Source organism: Elephantulus edwardii, unplaced genomic scaffold, assembly GCF_000299155.1.
Source record: "Elephantulus edwardii isolate Elephantulus edwardi_28Jun2011 unplaced genomic scaffold, EleEdw1.0 scaffold00141, whole genome shotgun sequence".
NCBI lineage: Eukaryota > Metazoa > Chordata > Mammalia > Macroscelidea > Macroscelididae > Elephantulus > Elephantulus edwardii.
This window is the reverse complement of record NW_006399891.1, coordinates 5,586,214-5,612,934: the sequence shown is the minus strand read 5'-3', so window position 1 is coordinate 5,612,934 and position 26,721 is coordinate 5,586,214. Positions and strand designations below refer to the sequence as shown.

Here is a 26,721-nt window from a genome sequence, read left to right as displayed (position 1 = left end):
ATTGGTATACCATCTATTCCTGCAGTCTAATTTTTTGCCATTTCCTTCAAAGCAGCCTGAAGTACTTCTTTCATCACCATAGGTTCTTGCTCATGTTGTTTCATGAACTTCTTCTGTGTCTGCCAATTCCTTTTGATACAGTCACTCGGTATATTCTTTCCATCCTCTTTTAATACTTTCTGGATCATTTAATATTCTGCCGAAAGCGTCCTTGATTATAGCAAACTACAACAATAGATAACAAAAAACATTGGTCACATTTAAAGAATTAAAATATGGAATCAAAGCAATGATTTTTCCTTAAGGTTAAATCTTTTTTCCCCTTTGTCAGTTCAAGCCTGCCCCTGGCGAGGAAATTGCGGTCGGAAGTGGAGGGTGGGATGAATGTGGTGACCTGGTTTCCTATTTCTTTATGTGCCTACTCCTTCCTGTCTGCACACAACTTACAAGGCCCTCTTGGGATGATGCTGTTAACATTGATTAATAAGCGGAGACTTTTTGTGACAAGAAATTCTTTTCTTAGCTGAGATTGATCAGAAAAATGTGAGACTAGTCCAAGATTTATTTCTTGTAGAGGCAAGGAAAGAACCATCCGTAAAAACTGGCTTGTTAGAGGTAGTGGGGACAAAGAAAAAAAAAAAGAGAGAGAGAGAAACAGAAAATGTGTATTTCTGATCAGACCTTTTGCATTCCAGTTATTTAAAAAATGATAATTATATTTGTGAAGACTACCCAAGGATCTTATAGAATCAGTATCTGGTACTACTGGGTTAATTTAGACACAAAAATAGAGGCAGTTTTTCCAGGAGCCAAAACTTCTGCTTAGACATAAGAGTGGACTGTTTGGTAATTTTAAGGGACAAAGTAGTTTTACAAGGTCTTGATTTTTACTGTAGATATAAACAACAACAAAATAGTCGTATAACTTTTAGAGAAATTAGTTTTATTAGTATTTAAGATTAGTAACTCTTGTGTTATTATTTTGGAGGAACATTCTTCTAAGTTGTACAGCACTCTCCTGTCAATTTGCTGTACTGTGGTAATCTGGGTTTGCTGTGAAGCTGAATTTTGTGCCATTGGGGGTCAAATGCCATAATGGCTGCCCATGGTGGACAGTGTATGGTGGAGCTACCAGTTTAAGATAGGTCTAGAAGCAGGAGTGGAATCCACTTCATAAATCTTATGCCTCTGGAAACTCTGTGAACCTATGGGAGAAATGACAATAGTTATAGAAAGGTTTCAGACCTTTGGTCCATAGGGTCATTATGAGTCGTGCTCGACTTGACAGTAATCATCAACAACAACCACTATAATAAGTAGTTATTCTTATTTGTAATGATGTAAGAAAGCTATATTTGGTGGTGAAAGTGTTTAACAAGGTCAAATAGGACCTTTTCTTAGATATGACTGAGGATCTAAGATAATAGACACCGACTTCTTAATTCCCAAATGAGAATCTAAGTCACTAAGGCTGAACATATGAAATGTTTAGACTGTGATAGGTTTTGAGTATTTTCTCATCCATCTTGAGGATTTAAACAACAACAACAATAGAATGGCTGTGCTTTTGTGTTTGTTTATTTATTTATTTATTTATTTATTTTTTAATTTGGAGGAAGTAGATAATGTGTACATGTGCTGAATCTTACTCCTGATCCTCAAAGAGGTAGGGTTGGGAAGTATGTCTCTCACTTCCGGCCTTACTCTAGGTGAATTTGGTGAGCTGGTGTCTGACCCAAGCTGGACACACAGCTATGAGCTGGAGGGTTACAGGAGCAGCCTGTGGCATCAGAGTGGAAACTTAGAGAGTACTTGCACTTCCTTCAATATAGATAAGAAGCTTTATTTTCTGAGAACTCTACAAGAAACTAAAAATTAAAATATCAATTGGAGATCATCTGAAATGAACCCTGCTGTATTAGTTTCTTGGATCTGCTATTATAAAATTTCATGGTAATAAATGACAGGAGTTATTCTCTCAAAGCTCTGAAGATTAGTTGTTGAATTCCAGGTACTGGGTAGGACCCATTCTGTGGGGAAGATCCTCTCAAGTTCTTCCCAGTTTCCAGTAGGCATTACTCCACAGGCAACACTGTCACATGTTTTTTTGTGTCTGTCTTTATTCCCTTTTAAAAGGATATAACTCAGTTGGATTAAGACCTACTCTATTCCTCTTTGACATTATATTAAATGATATCCTCAAAACCCCAGTAATTCCCAAATAAGGTCACATTCACAAGTATTGGGGTTAAGAGTAATGCATCCAATTAGGGGTCACAACTCAATTCATAATAACTACCAGATTCTACTAGAAAATGAGCCATCCTTAGCAGAAAAATGTTCCCACTGTCACTGAGTAGATTTTGACTAGTAATGATCCTCTATCAGGTTTCTTAGACTGTGAATTTTTGTGGGAGGAGACTGTCTATCTTTCTTCTGCAGAACAGTTGATAGACCTTCAATTAGTAGCCCAGAACACAACATATGAAGTCACCAGGGCTTTTTAAGAAAAAGGTCAGCTATGACTAGGGATGATAGAAGGAGAGTTGATGCATTTGAGCTGTGGTGCTGGAGAAGAGTGTTGAATATACCATGGACTGCTAGGAGAACAAACAGGTTCATTCTAGAGAGGGTGAGGCCAGGCTGCTCCTTGGAGGCAAGAATTATGAAGCTCATCTGACATACTTTGGGCATATTACAAGGAGGGACCAGTCCTTGGATAGGGACACCATGCTTGGGAGGGTGGAAGGATGGCACAGGAGAGGAAGACTTTGATGAAATGGATTGATTCAGTGACTGGGTTAATGGGGGTAGGTGTGTCAGAGACATTACGATTGACAAGGGATAGAGCAGGGTCTAGGGCTATTGTGGATAGGGTCACTATAAGTTGCAGGTGACTCGATGGCACCTAACAACAACAACAACAACAACAACAACAACTCTCAAATGTAGAATTTGAATTATTGGCTCGTTCCATGTACTGGATATCCAGGTTATACAACTACTGAATTTCTTAACTGTATCACAAATGTGGGGAGTTTATTCAAGAAGATTAGAAATTGAAACTTAAAAGAATTAATACTTTAGGCAATGGGTAATAAGCATTTGAGATTATGAAGTAAACTTCCTGTGCACATGAGATAGTTTTTATGCTACCATTTGACTTAAGCTGGATTTTATTATGTAAATTAAATGGAAATTTTAAGATAATCATCCTGTGAGTTTGTAATGTGTTAATTTAGCTATCTTACAAACCAAATTGCCATTCTTTAGTTTGTGATATATATGTGAACCCCCAAAGACTTTAACATATGGAAATACTTTTGTGAATTTCTCATCCTTATGTCAGGTTATGAACATTTTTACACCAAAGTCATTTTTTACATTGAGGATGGTGTAGGATTAGGCTTGCCTACGTTCAATAGAAGTAACAAATCAACAATAGTTGCTCACAGAAGGCTGCATTTTTCTCACTTAAAAATCCTGGAGGAAAGCAGATCAGAAATGGCATGGATGCTCTATAAATCCATCAAGCTCATTCCTTCTGGATTTCTGCACCATCATTTTTTGGTAGAGTCTTTCTCTATCATGAATGCTTCAAGCTAGATGTTATGTCCTCATTCCAGATAACAAGAAGAGAAAAACAGAAGAGAGACTTTCCCTGGAAGTTGAAGAAATTATTTATCTTTATAGTCCAGTTTCTCAGAACCAGTCACTGATGATTTGACGATAAAGAAGACCGGAAAATGTGTTCTATAAGACCATGCACCCAATTAAATTTGCAAGCTCAATTACTGAGGAAGAAGGGAGATTAATATTGGAGGACAGCATTTGCTCCCATAGAGGTGACAACGTAGAGATTAAGAGTGGACTCTGGTGTCACCTGGCTTCAGTTTAACTTTGGCTCCATCATTTACTGGGCTCTAATTTGTTGCTTTCCTGAAAAGTGCTATCCCACTTTTATATATATAAAGCCTTCTTTAGCCTCTTCTCAGTTCCACCATAGGCTGCACTTTTCTGAGAACAAGTGTGATATATAACACACATGAGATTGTTTTTTGAGTATTTGATAAAGTAAGGCATATAGAGTGTTTAACTTTCTAACACAAAATAAGATCTCGACACATTTAAGTTCCAAGGATCTGTAGTGGTGTAGTGATTTGCATGGTTAACCCAGAGGCTTCCTCAAGAACATGGTGGTCAACCTCCTCTCATTGTGCTTTATAACCTTTTTTTTTTATAAAGAAATTGTCTTTTTTATTTATGGGTTTCTTATTGGGAATAGGGGTGCAGAGTCTCTGGCTGCTTCATGCTGAGTAGGGGTGTTGAGATGAAGGGGAAAGGGAGCCCACTTTAAGACTTTACTGGTGGTCTTGAGTTGAAGCTGCATGCCTTCTTGTTCAATTAAAAGATATTTTCATGACTTTTTCTGCCCTCTAGACTGCAAGGTGTTTGTGTGGGTGAGTCTAGTGGGAATGGCTAGTTGAACTTTGAGGCTTCACCCACCTTCACCTCCTTAGCTGGCAGTTATATTTTCTTTTTGTCTCTGGAACTTGGCTCAGGGTTCAGGTTCTGGAACAAGACTCAGTGCTTAGGTTATCTATAGGAAAGGGAGCAAATCTAGAGAGAATAAACTTGTGAGTTACAAAGAAAAGGACTTTGGAGGCATTTCTTACAGGTGTACTGAAGGAGGAGATGGAAGAAGGTGGCTTAGATAAAGTTCCTCATAGACATCAGGTGGCTCTCCCCAGGGGCTGAGCAGCTCTTCCCAGGGGCCAGATCACTCTCCCCAGGGGCCAAGTGGCTCTCACCTCCCAAAGCTCTTCTGAGATCTGGACCGTGTGCTCTTTTGGGTACCGTGGCTGGGGACAGCCATTCTGGTTCTAGCGCCACCATAATTGCCCCTTTCCTCTCTGCCAAGAGGTCTGATTATAACTCTAAGTGGGAATTATTAAAAAGTATTGTAAAGGTAATAAAGGCAGTAAGTAGAACAAAGAATCAAACCAAGGCTGTCTGAAGGTAGGCCGTGAGGTGAAGATCTCCATGCAATGCTTGTAGTCAGTCATCTTTCATCTTCCTCTGCAAGCAAAATCCTACTGAAGATCATGTTCAAAATGGCCAGAAGAGTTCGCTCAGGCTGCGTGCAGAGTGCTTCCTGCTGGCTCTATTTCCATCTTTTTGAGAAAGTGCCGGACTGCTTTTCTTAGTGGTTGTTCCATTTTACATTCCCACCAGCAGTGACTAAGAGTTCCAATCTCTCCACAACCTCACCAGCATTTGTTGTTTGCTGCCCTGTTGAACTTTGCTATTGTTGCTGGGACAATAATAATATTTTTAAAACTATGCCTTATTTTTTGTTAAAAAAAATAGAGTATGATGTCTAAAACAGTGACTTCTGCCACTAACATGCGAAGCTGAGAATCTAAGAACAGCTGAGCAAGAGCACACTGGTCAGCACTTGGAAACTGGGCTGAGGCTTATGGTTCAGGAGACTGGCTCTTAGTAGTTAAGGGGGAAACCCACGTCCTGGAGAGCCATGGAGACGGCCAGGAAGCCAGGAACAGCCTGGAGTAAAAAAATGCTTTGAATAAGAGTCTAATTATTGGTCAAAAAAAGCCCAAACGTATTTGACTATGATGACCACAAGGCTCTTAGACGTGAGAAAGACAACTTTCTCTCACATACTTCAGATATGTTTTCAAGAGGCCCTAGCCCTCGGAGAGGGACATCATGATTGGTAAAGTAAAAGTTCATCAAAGAAGAAATTGACATAATGGCTTTAACAGTGGGCTCAAACAGAACCATGATTCTGAGGCTGGTGCAGGCCCCTGATTTTGCTGTTGTAATAGGGTTGATGTGAGTCATAACTGATTCTTTGGCATCTAACAATAGCAACAACAACAACATACTGTTTCTCCTGGTGATGGCTCTAAGACCTTAAGAATGATCTCTCTCTCTCTCTCTCTCTCTCTCTGTAAAAACAAACTTGAACGGAGTGAGTGTGTTCTGATGCATCACTAGATGCCTCAGGAAACTTCAGGTTTGAGGAAAGCAGTGATGACTTCTCTTGGTAGTGGCCAGTTCTCCTTACTGTGTTCTTTCACACTGGGGTTTCCTAGAGTTTCTTATGGAAACAATGTTGAATCTTCATCATCCATTTTTGTTCCGAAGATCCCCTAGAGATGCCACCTGTGGAACTTCTGATTGTTTTGAATACATCTTACCATTTATAGATGTCCTTTTAGTAATAACTGTTTGATAATTCACTGACATATCCACTATGGTAGAGGATGGATAATAATAATTATCATCACAGTGGTGACAATGATGATTGGAAGGTGAGATCTGAAGTCCTTTGTGACTTGCAAAGTGTTTGGCACAAACACTTTCTTACTTGGGGACGTTAAAGAACCCCAGCCCTCAGAAAGATAAATAAATAGAAAACAGGCAGAGATAGTGGTAGAATGCAGAATTTGGTTTTTATTTTCTCAATCATGCATGGTAAAGAATTGCCATTTTTACATGTTTATGATGAAACAGTGGATTGTTATGCAATATGATATTGCTTACTTTTTAATGCCAGTTGGAGTCAAGAAGTAAAAATGAGAGTGCAATCCAACAGAAATAGATTATAGTAACCAGCATTAATTTATTTTTCCTGTGTGTGGCTTTTATTTTTTCCAGATTTGGATATCAGAAACACAAGAACAGATGGCTCAAATTTATTTAAGCACAAAATTGGCTGGAGTAAAGAGCAAGGCCTTACTGAATGAGGATACTTTAAGCTCTGGGATTATTGAAAGGTATTCTTAATTCTTCCCTTTGCTTACAGAGCATGCACACAGATGATTGGATTTATATAAGCAGCAAAGGAGGACAGTGGCCAAGCTACATTACAGGCACATATCAAGCTCTTTCATCTTAAGCTTCCCTGATTTATGTTCATGCAGAGGATTTTATTCCTGTCCTTTGTAACAGTTGAACTGATTTTCTAGTTCTTTAAATGCCTGCATGTTTCCCTAGAGATCGGAAACCCTGGAGGGTAGAAATGGTTTCCCAGTCATTTCTGTGTTTCTGTATCCTGCCTGGCACAGTGATTTTCTATAGAAGTGATGCTGTCGACATTGTCTTATCTTGTAACCATTGGAAAATGCAGGCAATGTAATGACAGAACATGAGGATTTTCATTTACTTCTTGGCAAATTCTATTTTACAAGATGCATAAAAGTTCTAAACAGGAAGTCCCTTTAAGATATAACTGTCATAAAAACTCAGCCTCAAATAAGTTTTGTGTGGCTTTGGAAGTTGGTGTCAATCTGACATGCTTTCTAAAACTTGTTATCTTGTTTTCAGGGATACTGGATGCCCTGTCACGGGTTTTGGAGCCATCTTTACCAGACACTCACCAGAAGACCACAAAATGTTAGTACTTTTCAGTTGCTGCAGATTGTACAAAATGTTTCTTAATTAATAATTGTATTTTTTAAAAATAGGAGTTAGTATGTGGATGTGTGTGTGCCAAGTTGTTGTTGTTAAGTGCTGTTGAGTCATAGACAACTCACCGCGACCCTATGAATTAAAGTCCTGGACACCTGTATAACTTTCGTCCTTTCACCAAGTTCATAGGGTTTCCAGAGGCAAGCTATTTACGGAAGTGGATGCCACTCCTGCTTCCAAGCTTGTTTTAATCGGGGAGCTCCACCAAACACTGTCCACCATGGGTAACCATTTTCACATTTGACTCATTTCTGTGTGCCTCAGTGTCTTCATCTGTAAAATGTATAATGATAAAGCACCCAAGATAAAAGTACCCCAGCAAGTTTATATATATATAATCTCAGAACAGAAACTGCTGCTGCCCTTTATGTAACATCTTACGGAATTCTCTAATGAAACTTTCTTTCTATGAGTAATTATGCATGACATTAATAATAATAACAATAATAATAGTAGAACTAAGAGTATTTTTACTAATGAAGGAAGAAAGAAGTTTATTTTGGGGGTAACATGACTTGATATTACCAAAAAAGTTTTTTATTCCTCTTATCATTCTAAATACTTTAGTAATTTCTTTCATAAAGAAAGTGTCATAATTTCTGTAGTGGTGTATAGAGAAGTAATGTGAAAATATTACTGTTGTTAGGTGCCATTCAGTTGACTATGATTCGTGACCCTCTGACCAACGGATCTGAACCTTACCCTATCCTGTGCCATTCTCAGCATCTCTGATATACTTGAGCCCATTGCTATAATTACTTTGCTAACTGATCTTGTTGAGGGTCTTCCTCTCTTTCACTGATTTTTCACCTTTCCCTTTCTTTTCCTTCTCCCCCTTCCCGTATGATTTTAATAACAGGGCAGAATCTGGGGTTAGTTCATGTAGCCATGGGTGGCTCTTGGCCTCGGGCGTGCTCGAACTTCCGGCCCTTGGAGCGGGCGTAGGGTTTGGTGTAGCTGTGCGGGTGCGCTTCTTCTTTGCAGAAATGCCTGTACACCTCTCGGCCCTCGGGCAGCCCTGACAGCAGCACGGTGCCGCAGCCCTGGGGCGAGTCTAGGGCCAGGTGGCCGAAGGTGAGGCCCCAGCCTTGAGGATGGGGCTCCTGGCCGGCTGCTCACACGCAGAGCGCACACCTTCACCTTGGGCCCCTCTTGAACCCGCACGTCATCTGTTAATGGTCCCAACCACCACAGCTGTCTTGTTTTCTCAGCCAGGAAGCTTCGTCTTCCGGATCATCCGAGAAAGGGACACGCGTGACTGGTTGGTGCGGCTTGAACAGCCTCTTCAGCACAACCTGATTGAAGGTGGAGTTGGTTCGTCTGGCCAGGGACATGTAGAGCTTGACCAACAGCCGGAGGTAGATGTCCTGGCCCTTGGGCTCCTTGCGGCAGATCTTTCAGTCCTTGTTGTGGCGGTTGTCAACTCCCATGATGGGGCCTCCTGCTCAGCCAGGTCCAGAAAGCGATTCTCCACCTTTTCAGGCATTAAGTCTTTTTCCAAGTACTGGCCCCTCCTAACAGCGTGCCCAAAGTGTATGAGATGAAGTTTCACCATCCTTGCCTCTAAGGAGCACTCTGGTTGCACTTTCTCCAAGATATATTTGTTTGTTCTTTGGCAGTCTATGTAACATTCTGTTATCCAGCACCACAACTCAAAAGCACAGATTCTTCTTCTGCCATCTTTATCCATTGTCCAACTTTCAGACGCATAATAAGTAATTGAAAAGATAATGGCTTGGATGAGGTGCACTTTAGTCTTTAAATTGACATCATTGCTCTTTAGCATTTTGGAGAGGATGTAGAAATACGGGCAGCACTTAGAAGCATAGCAAAATTCTAAGATGGTACCCTGTTGTTTTTAGGTGTCATGGATTTTGTTGTTGTTAGATGCCATCAAGCTGAGTACAACCCATAGCAACCCTATGAACAACAGATCTGAACGCTATCCTATCCACCCTTCCAAATACTATGTCCTTCTCCAGGGACTGATTGGTCTCTCCTGGCCACATGCCCAACATATGTGAGATGGAGCTTCAAAATCCTTGCCTCCAAGGAGCAGCCTGGTTTCACCCTCTCGAGGATAAACCTGTTCTCTTGGCAATCCATGGTATGTGTGCTCAATACACTTCTCCGACACTACAATTGAAAGGCATCAATTCTTCTTCTGTCATCTTTGGTTATAGTCCAGCTCTCTGATTCATAGCAAGTAATTTTGAATCTCATGGCCTGAAGCAGTGGAATAGGTGGGTCAGATGGAATTTCCATGTCAGCTTTTTGAGGAAATGCCACACTGTCTTTGAGAATGGTTGTACCATTTTAACAACCCCACCAACAATGAGACTTCCAATCTCTCCACATCTTCTCTGACACTTATTGCTTGCTGTCCTGTTAAACTTTGCCACTGCTAGTTTAGTGTGATGGTCTCTCTTATTGCCAGTGATTTTGAGCCTTTTTCCATGTATCTGTTGGCCATCTGAATGTCTTCCTCTGTGAAAAGTTTTTCCATGTCTTTTGCCCATTTTGTTATTGGGCTATCAGTCTTTTTCTGGTAGAGGCTCTATAGGATTCTGTAAACTTTTGTTGTAAGACCCTTGTCTGAGATGGCCTTGCTAAATGTTTTTTTCTCAGTTAGTAGGTTTCCTTTTTGCCCTATTGGAAAAAGTTTTTGATGTACACTTAATCTTTAGAACATCCCATTCATTAATATTATCCTCTACTGATTGTTCATTTCTGGCTGTTTGCCAGTCTATTTATACCATAAAGCCAGTCTATTTATACTATAGGCTTAGCCTTCTAAGTTTGGTCCCATTTTGTCTCTTAAAACCTTTATGGTTTTGAATTTTACCCGTAGGTCTCTGATCCACCTTGAGTTGATTTTTGTATAGGGCGTGAGATGTGAATCCTGCTTCAGCTTTCTGGAGGTATAAGTCCAGTTTTTTCAACACCATTTTTTTAAGAGGTTACCCCATTTGACTGGTTTTGTTTCCTTGTTGAACACCAGTTGACCATAGGTAGATGTGCTAATTTCTGGGCTCTTGATTCTGTTCCGTTGATCTCTGTGGCCTAGACCCAATCATAACAACCCTGAAGTCATAACACATAAATGCCCCCTCTTCCAGAAGGCCTTGCTTAAGCCATGACTTTGTTAAACCCATTGTGCGAGTCTGTAGCATTTCTTTTATCCTAATACTTTCCCTTTTGTAATTACTTGCATTCTTGTTTGTCTTCTTTGCTAAATCCATTGCTCTGAAGGATAGGACCGTCCCCAGTGCCCAACAAGAGTGTCAAGCCTACAGAGGACATACAGTAATTATTCCTTGAATAAATCAATCAATTCTTTCTGGTATTGAAGTGCGAATTATAATGGACAAGGGACATGGCTAATGCCTATCTTATTTGATTAGGGATTCAAGGCCTGTAGAACAAAAAGTTGTTTTCAATTCTTTTCTGGAAAGTGCACCAGAAGACATAGCCCCTTGGAAAATCAGCCTTTATTAGTTTGAATAGCTAGAATTACTTGTTTGTTTTGTTCGACTCATGAGTATTAGCAGGAAATAAATACATGTGCACCTTCAGCCGCCCTTTACTAATTTCATATGTAGCTCTTTCTTTCAGTTAATGTACACTAATTATAGGACAGCCTATACAATAGAACAGTGCGGTGTTTCAGAACCTGCTGCCATGAATATTAAATATTCTTTTGCTTCTTGCCAACCGTACAGCTGTGGAAGTTAAATGTCAACTTTAAAAGGCAATGAATAAGAATGAGTTTGCTCAATGGACCAAAATAATGTGCTTCAACTTATAAAGGAAAGTCTGTAATGGTAATGTAAATTTAAACTTCAGGTTACTTCTTAAGGGGGGGGAAAAACCCCTCCCCAGAATAAGGTATAGCTTTGTTATTAAGAAGACATTAGTCAGATGGCATTAATTTTAAGATAATGTCCACTATGTGTTATGGCATTAGACAATCTGTTTCTTTTTCTCAGAACTCAGTTTTTGGCTCATCTACTCAATTTTGAACTTGTGTGAAGGAGGCTTATTTTATTTCACTGTGTCTATACTGATTTTGAGCTGTGGTGCTGGAGAAGGGTACTGAATGTACCATGGACTGCCAGGAAAACAAACAGATTCATCTTGGAGAGGATTAAACCAAGCTACTCCTTGGAGGCAAGGGTTCTGGGGCTTCGTCTGACATACTTTGGACATGTTGCCAGGAGGGACGGGTCCTTGGAGAGGGACATCATGCTTGGGAGGGTGGAGGGACAGCGCAGGAGGGGAAGACCCTCTATGAGATGGATTGATTCGGTGACTGGGGTAATCGGGATGGGTGTGTCAGAGGCCGTGCGGTTGGCGCAGGATAGAGCAGGGTTTAGGGCTGTTGTGCATAGGGTCGCTACGAGTCGGAAACGACTCGACGGCACATAACAACAACAACAACAACAACAACAACAATACTGATAATCTGAACATTTACGTAGCACACAACAAAAACAACAACACATGTCATGGAAATGGCAAAAGAAAATCCTACTGTAATACAAGGAGCTGTCAGGATGGAGCTAAAAGTGATATTGAGGCTTCATCTTTAAAAATGAGCTTTGTCGATTTTGAGGTTAGATTGCACTCATGTAGACCTAGGGTTCTCGTGTCCCCTGAGAGTTGGTCACATACTTTTAATGAGTATACAAGGACTTGACATTGGCTGGTGATGAAAGTAGAGGCTCTGGTGACACACAAAGTACATTGTCTCATTGCTAACCAAAAGTTCAGAGTTTGAACCCTCCAATTTAAAGGCACCTTTCCTTTAAGGCTCATTGGAAATGTAACTGGGAACATAAATATTGCTAGTGAATTAGTGGCTAATGCTCATTCTTTGCCTTCTTATGTGGCTCTCACACATGCACAAATAACTTGTACTTAATTTTGGAGTACTCTTTTTAAGGAAAGAAGCTCTTAAGGCTTAGTGGTAAGGAGTTCCACTGCCAACCCAAAGGTTCATGGTTCAAATCCACCTGTGCTTTGTGGGAGAAAGATGGACAGTTTCTTCCCATTTGATTTACTGCCTTCAAAAACCCTCTGGAGTTTTGTGGTGAGATAGGAACTCTTTTACATTGTTGGTGAGATTGTATAATGGTACAACCACTCTGAAAAGCAGTTTGGCATTTCCTCAGAAACCACAAATGCATGGATTGAGAAGTTGTGGTATAGTCATACAATGAAATACTACACAGCACGTAGGAGCAATTATTTTGTAAATTACTATCTAACTTGGGAGGGACTGGAGAGCATTATGCTGAGTGTACTAACTCAGTCCCACAAGGATAAATACTGTGTAGAATGAGTATGAGAATCCAAGGCTGGGGGAGGGTAAAAATAGAGGGGTGAGGATGGGGGTGGGGGCAGCAGGGTGTTAATTATAGGGTTGCACAATTTGATGGGTGGGAGAGGTGAAGGAAATGGAAAGGAGTTTTTTGAAAAACAATGTATTCAAGCTTTGTAAATATATCAAAGTAATATAAAAATTTTTAAAATTATAAAAAATTAAAAAAACCCCACAAACCCCATTGTTTCTTTTTTTTTAATTTTTATTTTATTTTTGGTTTGTTTTTTTTTTTTGTGCTTGTACCGTCAAATCAGATCTGACAGGTACAGGAGGAAATTGTCCCTCCTTCTCCGGCAGAGCATCTGGTGGATTTGAACCGTGTACCTCTGGGATTGCAGTACAGCTTCAAACCCCATTGTTTCACACCGGATCTTTCCTATTTCCTTATCCTCCCCTCTCCATCAAATTGTACAACCCTATCCGGTGTGAAAAACAATATATTTGAGTTTTGTAAATAAGTCAGTATAAAATTAAATTAAATTAAACAAAACAAAACAAAAAACTGAATACCCATTGGAGAGTCAGCTATGGTTTGGTTCTGACTCAATGGTATATGATGACAATGAGAACTTAAAAGGCATGGGAAATGAACTCTCTAGTTTTCAGAAGACTCCTGGCTCTCTGATCATGTAACACAAAATAATTTTATGAACTTGTTTATGAACCCAGAAGAGTGAAGCCGATTCATTCTAAATGGTAAGATTTTCTGTGTATGCTACCTGAGCTGTGGCTTTTGTTTCGTTTACTATTGAGTTGGAACCTACCCGTAGCTGAACATTTAGTGGGTTTTAGGAGGCAGTAAATTGCATGGGAGGAGATTAGCTATCCTCCCACAGAGCAGCTGGTAGATTCAGACTGTGGGCCTTTGAGCTTGCAGTGCAGCTTCTTATCACTAGGCTACCAGAGCTCCCTATTATCCTGTGTCCACGACCAAGTAAACAAAGCAATCAAAACCCAAAACAATATAGCAAAAAAATATCCCCCCTGAAAGAATAATTATAAATTCTAACATGAGTTACATTTTGTTTACTAAAAGGAAGATCTTAGTTCCTGGAAGCCTTTGTTAATGTACACCTGCATAACCATGCATGGCCCTGGGATGACTGTCTGCAGAAGCCCGCTTGGGTTTTGTTTTGATAGGGAAAAGCCAGTTCTAAGGTGTTTGCTGTGTAAGAAGCAGGCCAGTGGGAGACTGGCAGGCCTGGGGAACTGAGCTCCTTTTGGAGGACAGAGAGTACCCAGGTAGGCTTCCACTTCTCACAAGGTCAACCCTAACTATCATATTTTATTATTTCCTGGTGATAGTGCGTTGTGTCTATTCTCCAGTATATGATAAATATGTCTACTTTCCAGAACTCATCTTTATGTGATCCATATGGCAGGAGCATAAAATTAATAGATTGTTCTGGATCACTGGATACATTTTTGGACATCGTGAAGTTTCTCAGAGAGAGAATAGAAGGGGAATATAGGAAACCTGGGATCTGCTTCGGGACCTGTGTGCCTCTGTGCCTCTCTGGGCTCCACGTGTTTCCTTCTGAACAATGAAGGGATTGAAGCAAATGATCTATAATATCCTTTCCCTGCTCTGAAATTTTACACTTGTAAGGAGAAGGGCATCTGTAGTCACATAAATGGGCAGGTTAAATGACGCTGAAAAGCAGCTCAGGAAATAAAGTTTTCATTGTTAGCACAGAGCACTTAGCCGTGTGCATGTGGCATGTTACAGTGTCTTGAGTAAGCTTAGGCCACAGTTTAAACTCTTTTAATTTATCCCTTTCACTGGGACGTTTAGCTTCTGGTAAACCTTCGGCTCTCTTCAGAGAAGAGGGGCAGGCTACACGTGGAGAATAAGAGCTTTTTCTTTTCTCAAAGTGCATGTCATTCACTTCTTTTCTACTAAAATTTGTGTGGTGGCGTGTCTCTTAGTAATAAAACAATGTGTGTTATAAGTAAGTTTCTTAGCAATAAACAGTGTGTATTTTATCTGGTAAAGAGTTTCAGGACTTAAAGGTTGTGGAATTGATACATAAACCAGACCTTTTCTGTTATTCCATGGACATTAATTATGAGCAAGTATTAGTCTTCATAGTAGTGAAAGTCTTAAAGTTGTCGTAAAAACAGCATTATTTTATCATTGCTTAAAAGAAAACCTTCAGTGGATTCCAGTGGCCAGTACTGTACTATGCCTCTTCAAGTCACACACATGGTTTCAAAGAAGAATCACAGACATATTTGCTGCTGTCTGTATACTTAATTTGACAATGACTAAAGATGGCAGAAGAATTATTGATAATTTTGAACTGTAATACTGAAGAAGAGTATTGAGCATATCAAAGACTGCTAAGAGAATAAACAGGTCTGTTCTGGAAAGGGTAAAACCAGGTTGTTTCTTGGAGGCAAGGATTTTGAATCTCACATATTTCATCTCACATATTTTGGGCATGTTGCAGGAGGGAGCAGTCCTTGGGGAGGAACATCATGTTTGGGAGGATGGAGGGACCGTGCAGGAGATGGATTGACACAGTGACTGGGGTAATGGGGGTAAATAAGTCGGAGACAGTGAAATTAGCTCAGGATAGGGCAGGGTTCGGGGCTGTTGTTCATATGGTTGCTATAAGTCACATTCGACTCAATAGCAAACAACAACAACAACAACAACATAGTTTAATTACTATTCCAGCCTATTACAATTCCTACTTTTCTTTCATATAGCTTCTAAAAACTACTGGACCTAAAGAAATTGCATTTATCCTACATATTTTAATTCACTCTTTTAATACAAACATTTATTGATGCCCACTGTAGTCTGGGAACAGTCAAGTATTGGCAATACAGAGACAAAAGATACTCCCATTTCTAAAGCAACTAGAAAATTAAACAGAAAAATAACGAGTCAATATGAGTTTAAGGAAAACACTGACTGCACGAATAAAAAAATTCACTAGTAGCAGCTTTTGCAATGAAATGATTTCTTTGGACACATTGCGCGAGATGTGAGGACTGGGACCTCAGCAGGTTCATTGAGAATCCAGTCTCTTTTCTGTTCCCTTTGGGAGTTGGCTGTGATCATCATCATAGTCTCAGGTGCTCACAGTCTGCTCAATAGGAACAAGTCATAAAGTGAAACCTTCTGACCCTCTTCCTCTTCATCCATGGGATGGATTGTGGCATGGCCTCTCAGTGATGGGCAGGGTCCAATGGTGATTAATTGAATAAAACATAATGCATGAGTATGATTGTATGAAATACAATATGAATGAAGAATAGTGTGAAACACAATGTATATGAACTTTGTAAGCAAACCAATTTAAATGAATGTTTTCTTAAAACATAATGCATGAGTATGACTGCATGAAACACAGTATGAATGAAGAATAGTGTGAAACGCAATGTATATGAACTTTGTAAACAACCCAATTCAAAAACATGTTTTCTTTCAAGCAGAGAAAGACAAAGCAAGAAAAAGGGATTGAGTAGGTGTTGAACGAGCAGCCTATACAATAGCCTGCTGGGGGTGAGCATAGGATATGATGAGAGTCTATGAAGGGGTTGGTTGTATGTTTTGGTGCTTGCCACATCAACAAGTTATTGTTGTTGTGTGCTGTGGCATTGCAACCAAGTCATAGCTGACTGTCCAGCAGGTCTTCAGAGACTTTTGAAAAAATCACACGGGAGAAGATTGCTCATCTTTCTTCCACAGAGTAACTGGTGGGTTCAAACCTCATACGTTAGGGTTAACAGCATTAACTTCTTATCACTAGGCCACCAAACTCTCAGATCAACAAAAGATAGGAGTAAGAGGAAAACCAAAAATCACCCCCCCACACTCACACACACACAAAGAGATGGAAGCCACCCCAGGCACAGGACACAGGATACAGGACACAGACGCAGAGAGAAATGGGGATGATGAGGAACGTGCCTAAGACCATGAGGCACAAGTCTGCAGGGATGAGAGCTTAGTTGGACAGAGAGATACTGGGGGCAAAGCAAGCTGGGCCTGAAAACTATATTAAGGATCTTGGATTTTGCTTCTGTAGGCAATCATGCAATATTTTTATGTATGAAATAGAACTGATCCATAGAATATACTATGAATGGATTAGAAAAGACTAATAATAGACTGATCCGGAGAACAGCTTGATAGGCAGCTGAGACTGCAGTTGGGGCCTTTTGGGTTGATCAAGCCAAGGCCCATGGAATGGTGATGTGGAAAGAGAGAAGAGACTTAAGTTTGGACCTGTTAAGAAATAGAAGTTGGCATTTGCTTGATGATTTACTGACGATGGGAGAAGAGGAGAGGTCTGGGTTGAGCAAGTCGAACGGGACATTCTTTATGTGAAGACCAGAGGAAGGACAGATACTAGGGTAGCACAGATATTTGAGACTGGAGCCAGGAGAGTGATCATTTCCTCGGTCCTAGTTGTTAAGGAGCTATCCTAACTGGTTCTTCAGCTGCTAGCCCTGTCTTTTCCAAGCCATTATCCAACACTGCACGTTGAATTATTCCATAGAAATTCAAAGACAATGATGTCTCTCCATTACTTAATTAGTATCATTACAGCATAGTTATATCCAACTTATGTTAATGAGCACTTACCATGTGTAGCCCTGAGCTAAGGGCTTTTTGTGCCTTATTTCGTTTATTTCTCATCTTTTGAGATAGATACGGAAACTGTTCCCATTTTGAGAAGGGGCTCAGAGAGCTAAAGTAATTCTCCAAAAATTGCTGAGTCGTAAGCACTGGAGCTAGATTATAGGCGCGTACCCCTTGAATGACATTATCTTTCATGTTTAAATGCAGACAGCACTTAATATCCTTCAAAGTTCTTTCACATGCATTATCCATTAGCCTCCTGACAACACACGGGGTCATCTGGGTGGGTATTTTCTTTGTTACACAGAGAGGAAAAAAAATCAAAGCACAGAGATAATAAAGCAATCTAATTCCTCATTAATTAATTAATCCACTCATCTAGTCTATAAATATTTATGGGACATATACTAATGGGAAAAGTTAAGATACAGAATGTTTAAATGAGAGCTCAGGGTCCCAGGGCTATTTAGTGGCCAAGCAGGGACTAGAATCGTGGGGTTCACTATTGTTGTGTTCTTGGCGGAAGGGCAGAGTGGTTTCTGGAGCAACCAAGCAACTTAGCAAATGGATCAGGAGTAAAATCCGACTTGGTCCAGCCTCCACGTCTTCATTCCTCTTCATTTCTTGCCCAGTAGCTTTTCTGAGGCTGATTTCTGCAAAATAGACCTGCCTTTCAACAGCTGTGAAAGGATCCATTAGGGTTAGTCTGTGCGGCTTCAGTAGGTAAGAAGTAGGAGGAAATCACAAGGATATCAATGTCAGCTCAGTGTAAGAAGCCCTCCCCCCTCCCTTAAATGATGGCTGCTGTTAAGAATGAGACTGAGAGTCTGAGTGGTCACACCTGCCCCCTCGCAGGGCCTCACAGACTCCAGGGCCCTCTGTGGCTCTACCGCTTCTAAATAATGGATGCTGCTGCCGCTGCTGCAGCTGCTTCCAGTGATGGGATTCTTTCCAAATGGATTCCTGCTTCTGTGAGTCACTTGCTCAGATTCAGGCTCCTAGGTGGGACTGACTGGCTGGAGTGTTTATCACAAAGCTGCCTTCTAGCTTCCTGGATCAGAGTGAGAGAAGGGCTGCTCCTCTTCCAGACAAAGGGAACCCAAACCACAGCTGTTAACCTTTGAAGCTCTTCTGAGTTTTAAAGGCCTATGTGTGTTTGGTGCATTATCTTGCTACAGATTTAGCCATGTCACCACTGGTTTTTCTGCCACTGAAATCATTGCTGTCCAGTCAATTCTGACCCCTGGTGGCTTAGTGGTAAGGAGCTGCACTGCCAACCCACAGGCAAGTGGATCAAATCCACCAGCTGCCCATCAACAAACGAATGGCTAGAGAAGCTGTGGTATATTCGCACAATGGAATACTATGCTGCATTAAAAAACAAGGAACTCATGCAATATTATTCAAAATGGTTGACTCTGGAGAACATTATGCTGAATGAAATATCCCAGTCACAAAAGGACAAATATTACATGATGCCACTGTTGTAGAATGGGACTGTCCTTGGGGTTGGGGAGAGACTGAGTAAGATGGGTTCAATAATGTATACTGCACTGAAACAGAGGAGGGAGAAAACTGTTTAAAAGAGATATATAACTAGGTATTTCTGTCATCACAGGAGACAAGAGCGAGGGCTACATGGTGGAGGGGACCTGGGGGAGGGTTTGTAAAACAATGAAAGAATCTTTTCTTTTACTTTTCCATAATTTTTGGACTCATGTACTTATAACTTGTTAGTCAAATTTGTGTCTTCTAGGTTGCAACACCCCCATGATACATCTTCAAGGATATGAACATGTATGGCCAAGCACAATCAATAAGAGTGTATCTAAATTCCAAAATCAATCTCCATAATAGTCTATGTGTTTCCTACTGCCAAAGGGGCCCTTTAGAGTAGTGAGAGAAGATCTTCACCCTGAAACCCACAGCGTCCCTTTTCAGCAGGAAGTAGCTAAGAGAATACGCCATCCCCTTTTCCTTATGAATCAGGGTGAAGTCTCTCTCAGGGAGGAGTGATAGTGAATGGCAAAGGACACACTGACAAAGAAGATTAATCAGAACTGGCTTTGACAAGCACTGTGGTATTTGGACAAGAACAAACTGGGAGGAAGGTAGAGAGAATAGTGCAACAATGAATGAATGGAAACCCAAAATCTCTGTAAATGTTTATGAAAATTAATAAAATATAATTATAGAAAAAAAAATCCACCAGCTGCTCCAAGAGAGATGAACAGTCTCCTCTTGTGCAATTTACTGCCTCTGAAAACCTATTGGAAGGTCAGACGTAAGTCAGTTATGACTCCACAGCACCTAACAACAACAACAGCAAGTGACTGCACACGGCTTCCACGGCTGTAAATCGGTGTGAGAGCAGACCGCCACGTCTTCTTCCTGAGGAGCTGCTTGTGGCTTTAAACCACTGGATTTTGGGTGTCAGTGACTGCTTTAACCACTGCACATGGGTAAACACTGTGCACAGGAACTCCCTTATTTAAGGTAAAGATATTTTGACTTACAATTCCTTGGTTGACATGATAATTGAAATCTCAGACCTTACCCCCCCCTTTCTCTTTTAATTCTTCTCTTTCTCACAAAATGCCTTTTAAGTATGACCATTAATGATTAAAGAGGATTTGTGTGGCCTGTTGTGGGTACTTCTGTGTGATGGCCGGCTGTCTAATTTATGAGTCTTCTTAATTGTGGGTAGATGTCATGAAGGCCACCTCCAGCACATGGTCACCTCACGCATGATGGAATGAAATTCTGTCCTGCACACTGCCCTGTCCTTGTGTCTGTACATCAGGCTCATGTGACCCATAGTGTTTCTATGGGCAGATTTTCGGAAGTAAAGTGCTTTCTTCCCCCTTTCTCTTAGTTTGAGAGCTTCCCTGGAACCTTTCAGTATTATAGCACCATGCACATCCCCACTCCCTGTGCATGAAGTACACTGGCCACAAATTAGCTTTACATCCACCTTTGGGAGAGTGAGAATTTCACTGAACCACCCTTACATGTCCTTAGGTATTGACATTCTCTTGGTAAATTTCCCATCACCAGCTTTCAGTTTTACATTAGACAGAAAAGACCCTTTCTCTCCCCTGTGCTTCAGCGTTTGTCTGATGCATGGATAGTGACTTGTGCTCATGAAATACACCAGAAAAACCAAAATCCTAATGAGTTAATGTATAATGAAGAATGACAATTTCAGACATACCAGACCTCCAGACCACGCTATAAAAACGTTTGTTCTCTCTGGGGAAACTGTATGAGTAACCCAACCATGATCAGAAGGCTAGCCAGTGTTTTGGAATCAGACTAAGGGGAGCTGGCTTATGATTACAATGATTAATGGCCGTAGGCTCCGAGTGTCTGATTGTAACAGTCAAGACTCTTTTGGTCTCAAGACTCTTTTGGTTGTGACAGAATCGATGATTCTGACTTGAGGATACACAACAACAAGAGGGGAGTTTATTAAAAGATACTGAAGTAACTCGTGGAATCATAGGAAAGTCAGTGGAATAAGTGGGCATCAGAACCAACAGGAATCAATTCTAGAAAATTATTTAAGATTCCCTTCCATTTAGCTTTATTCTATCCCTCTGGCTGCTTCTTTCATGTGCTGGTGGATGTTACCTCCCATAGTTCTCCTCACAGAAAAGTGACTGGCTTTCTTCCCTGTTTCCAGGAAAGGGAGAAGCTTCAGCTATACATGGTTCATAGGCCTATAGGGGAGTTTATCAGCTGTGGATAGGGATGGAAGTGGCAGAGCTCAGCCTCAGGGCATGGACTTGCTCCTGGTAGTTCAAGGTAATGAATGAAAGTGTTGGCTGCCAGTCAGTCCGTATAGTGTACAGACAAGGATGCATCCAGCTCTGCCTCTGGAGCAAGAGAGGACACATCTTCCTAGGACCATACCTAGTCCCAACCCCTCGTTTGTCTGTCTTACCTCCTACTCTCCCGAATTTCATTAAAGGCCATTTATCTTCTTAAGGACTTGTTCTTCTCTCGTATTCTTCATTCTACTACTGTCTTAGTCTGACATTTACTGAGAAGATTCAAGATGAGTTTCCATATTTGTATTCTCAAAAGATCATCTCATTTCAGATCTGAGTGAGACATAACATATATCCTATGTATCATTTAAAGACTGTGTTCCTGATTTTCAGCCTTAAAAAAAAATAGATTACCCAGAGTTTAAATAACTGACTGAAAGTTGTCACTCACTATATTATCAAAGTGTCCATTTAGTGAGTGAGTTATGAGACACCAATGCTGATTGGTAGAGTCAGCCTTCTCAGAGTAACTCCACTACTTGACTTGATGGGGTCACATCCTTTAAATCGCACCTATGGCTAAGAATCTATGAAAAATGCAAAAGGTCGTTACAAAGAAGGAAGAGGTAGAAAAGACCAAGATATATGTCAGAAGAGACTGAATATTATTAGTGCACTAGAGCACTGAGAAGCCAAAGCAAAGGGAAGAAATCAAGAAGTTAAGGAGCTGAACAGAAGATTTTAAAGGGCAGCTTGGGAAGGTAAAGCAAAGTATTATAACAAAATGTGCAAAGAGCTAGAGTCAGAAAATCAAAAGGGACAAACTCACTCAGCATTTCTTAAGCTGAAGGTAATGAACAAATTCAAGCCTGGAGTGACAATTCTTAAGGATTCTGTGGGCAGAATAATGAATGATCCAGGAAGCATCAAGAGAAGATTGGAATATATTCCTAGCAGTGGAATGGCTGGGTCATATGGAATTCTGATGTTCAGCTTTTTCAGGAAACATCTGTCTTTCAGAGTGATTGTACCATAATCCCACCCAACAGTGTATGAGAGTTCTACATCCTCTCCAACATTTATTGCTTGTTGTCCTGTTAAACTTTGCCACTGCAATTGGGGTGACATGATATTTCATTGTAATTTTGAACATCCTCTTGATGTCGAAGAATTCCAGTCCCAGTTTTTGGACTAATTTTCTTTGCCTGTACTCACTCTTTTGGATTATCTTTTAAATGTCAACCTTAACAGCTCCTAAATGTCTCTCTCCAAACTACAACTCAAATATTCTTGCTGTTATGTGCTTTTGAGTCGGAGTTAACTCAAGGCTGACCCACCAGTAGGCTTTAAGAGACTATAAATTGCACCGGAGAAGAAACAGTTATAAACCAGTGTTCGTAGCAGCATTAATCACAATAGCAAGAATATGGAAACAGCCTAGATTTCCATTAACAAATGGCTAGATTGAGAAATTGTGATACATTCACACAATGAAATACCCCTATACAGCAATAAGAAGCGAAGAGTTTGAAAAATGCTAAATAACCTGGGAGAGGCTAGAGAGCATTAAGTTGCATGAACTAACTCAGGCACACAAGAATAAATACTGTCACCACAACAAGATAAAGGTAAATAATCCAATAGAAAAATGGGCACAGGATATGAACAGACACTTCACCGAAGAAGACATTCAGATAGCTAACAAGCACATGAAGAAATGTTCAAAATCCCTAGCTCTAAGAGAGATGCAAATTAAAACAACTATGAGATATCATCCCACCCCAGACAGAATAGCAAAATTTAACAGAATAGCAAGCAACAAATGCTGGCGAGGTTGTGGAGAAACTGGAACCCTTATTCACTGTTGGTGGGAGTGTAAAATGATGCAACCACTGTGAAAGGTGGTATGGCGCTTTCTCAGAAAGTTGCAAATAGAGATACCATTTGGCCCAGCAATTCCACTGCTGGGAATATACTCCAAAGAGACCATAACTGACATCCAAGCAGATATATGCACATCCATGTTTATCACGGCTTTGTTCACAATAGCAAGTAGTTGGAAACAACCCAAATGCCCATCAACAAATGAGTGGATAGAGAATCTGTGGTATATTCACACAATGGAATACTATGCTGCATTGAAAAACAAGGAACGTATGCAATGCTATTCAAAATGGATGACCCTGGAGGACATTATGCTGAGTGAACTATCTCAGTCACAAAAGGACAAATAGTGCATGGTGCCCCTGTTGTAGGATGGGACTGACCTTGGGCTTGGGGACAGACTGAAAAAGATTGGTTCAATAATGTATACTGCATTGAAGCAGATAAGCGAGAAAACTGTTTAAAAGATATATGTGATTAGGTATTTTTGTCATGACAGGAGTCTAGAGTGAAGGCTACAAGGTGGAGTGGACCTGGGGGAGGGTTTGTGAAACAATGAAAGAATTTGTCTTTTACTTTTCCAAGAGGGTAGTATACTAGGGGGGGAGGTTTGGGAAGGGAGAAAAGTGCAACAATAAATGAATGGAAATCCAAAGTCTCTAAATCTTTACTGAAATTAATAATAAATTTAAATTAAAAAAATAAAAAAAGAATAAATACTGTATATGACTTATTGCAAGAACAGAAGGATAATCAGTAAGATGTGTATGGATATTTAAAGAGAGAAGGGGTGGAGGCAGAGGCCTGGGGCCTGGCAAATCATGAGGTTTCAGAATTTGGTGGGTTGAGGGATGGAAAAAAAAACAAACAACAACCCCAACCCTAAACTAATATACATGAAAATGAAACAAAATGCAAGCAAATTATTGTATGTACACCAACAAAAAATATTTTTTTAAAAACTTAGTACAAAAAATTCTTTTTGTACCAAAAATAATTGGCTGACAACAGAATTTCATGAAACAACATATGACCAAGAGTCAATGGTGATGAAGGAGGAAGTTCAAGCTGCTCTGGAGAAATTGGCAAAAAACAAGGCCCTAGGAATTGATGGACTACCAATTGACATATTTCCACAAACAGATGCAGCCCTGGACAGGCTTACCAGGTTGTGCTAAGACACCTGGAGGACAACTACCTGGCCAACTAACTGGAAAAATCCATGTTTACTCCCATTTCAAAAAGAGGTAATCCAACAGTGTGGAAATTATCTAATAATATCACTGCTTTCACAGACAAGAAAGATCCCGCTGAAGATTACCCAAAAATTACTGGGACAGTGCATCAACGAGAGCTAGTAGAAATACAAGCTGTGTTTAGAAGAGGCTGTGACACTTGGGGCATTATAGCTAATGCTAGATGGATCTTAGCTAAAGAGTACCATGGGGATTTCTATCTGTATGTCATTGACTGTGCAAAGGCGTTTGTGTGCGGATCACAACAAATTGTGGCTAACCTTGAGAAGAAAGGGAATCCCAGAACACTTTATTGAAAAACCAGTACTTGGACGAGGACACAGTCTTCAGAACAAAACAATGAAACACTGCATGGTTCAAAATCAGGAAAGGAGTGTGTCAGGGATGTGTTCTGTCTCCATACCTTTTCAATCTCTATGTGGAATAGATCATTTGGGAGGCTAAACTTTATTTTTATTTTTTTTTTTCTTACAACACCTAGCTTCTTCCCTATGCTAAATCCGTTTGGAGTTCAGCCTACCAGGGCCACGCCACATTCCTGGACCTTGAATACTCCCCTCTGGGAACAAGCTAGGAACTTTGCTTTCTTTATTGCTGCACCCCGAGCCTTCGCATAAACTTCCACGAGGGGGCGCCCGAGCCTCCACCCACCATGGGACGCGCGGCGCCTTGAGCGTGTTCCGCTCTGAATGTGGCCTCGGCGGTCTGTTGAACTCCAGCAAAGCCATCTCGGGTCGGCTTATGAGGAGAAAAATGGCATCAAGATTGGAGGAAGACTCTTCGATAACCTAAGTTATGCAGATGACACAACCTTGCTTGCTGAGACTATGGAGGACCTGAAGCATTTTCTGTAAAAGGTCAAGAACTACAGTCTTCAATATGGATTGAAGCTCAACATCAAGAAAACAAAGATTCTCACCATTAGGCCAATGGGCAGCATCATGATAGATGGAGAAGAGATTGAGATTGTTAACAATTTTAGCTTGCTTGTTTCCATAATCAACACTCTTGGCACCAGCAGTCAGGGAATCAAAAGATTAATTGCATTAGGAAAATCTCAGGGACCTCTCTAGAGTACTAAAGAGCAATGATGTCAGTATAGAGATTAAGGTGTGTCTCATCTAAGCCATGGTCTTTGCAACTACTTGCTATATATCAGAGAGCTAGACAATGACAAAGGATGATAGAAGAATTAAGGTCTTTATGTTGTGGTGCTGGAGGAGGGTTTGAACATACCATAGACCACCAAGAGAACAAACAGGTCTGTCCTGTTGTTATATGCCACTGAGTCCACCATGACTCATAGGTATTCTATGAAAAATAGCTCTGAACCCTCTTTTATTCTGAGGCAACTTCACTGTTTCTGGTATACCTACCATCATTATTGTAGTAACTGTGTCAATCCATCTCATCTGCAGTCTTCCTTTCCTGCGTTGTCCCTCTACCCTTCCAAGCATGATGTCCCTCTCCAAGGACTGGTCCCTCCTGGCAACATGCCCAAAGTATGTGAGACAAACCTTCAGAATCCTTCCATCCAAAGAAAAAGTAAAACCAAGTTGCTCCTTGGAGGCAAAGATTTTGAAGCTCCATCTAAGATACTTTGGGTGTGCAGCCAGGAGGGGCCAGTCCATGGAGGACAACATGCTTAGAAGGCTGAAGGGACAGTGAAGACCTTAGATAAGATAGATTGACATAGTAACTGGAGTAATGGGAGTAAGTGTGTCAGGGACAGTGAGTTTGGCTCAGGACAGGACACGGTTTTGAGGTATTGTATAAGTTATAAGTTGCAGGCCACTTGATGGCACATAATAACAACAACAACATGGCTAAGAAAACTGTGTGGAAGCAAGTCCATGGTCATCTACTGACATTTTACTCACATTTAAAAATTGTAAAATAATTCCAATATGAAAAATACTTTTCAAAAACTTATGTCTCCAGTAATAGCCTGTTCTTATTTTTAAACATCTGTTTTATATAATACTCCACAGAATTGAGATTCTCTCAGGGTGTGCCGAAGGACATCATCTTTATTAAATAATTTCATGTATGCCCCTCACTCTGCATAGGAAACTATGATGTTAAGGTTGATTGGTATACTTTGAACACAACTCATTATACTTTGACTACAAAAATACTCTGAACACTGTCGTAATTACGATAGCTTTGTATAACCCTTGATGGTGAATTTAACAACTTTATTTTTTTTCCAATATAATAATTCTTTTATTATCATTTGCATCTTTTAATACTAGCACAGCATTCTTAACTTGCCAAGCATAAGTTGCAACTGAGTAGAAAGGTTAAAGTCTACTCAGATTTTCA

General features: G+C 40.4%; 1 protein-coding gene across 1 annotated transcript in view; it reads left to right on the top strand.

Moving 5' to 3' along the window:
* Positions 1 to 26,721, top strand: part of LOC102856645 (uncharacterized protein C9orf135 homolog) — a 123,804-nt gene that overhangs the window by 68,366 nt on the left and 28,717 nt on the right. Inside the window, exons 5-6 of the mRNA XM_006894423.1 lie at positions 6,685 to 6,803; positions 7,354 to 7,422. Of these exons, the coding sequence (XP_006894485.1) occupies positions 6,685 to 6,803; positions 7,354 to 7,422 (188 nt within the window). The remainder of the gene's footprint in view (positions 1 to 6,684; positions 6,804 to 7,353; positions 7,423 to 26,721) is intronic.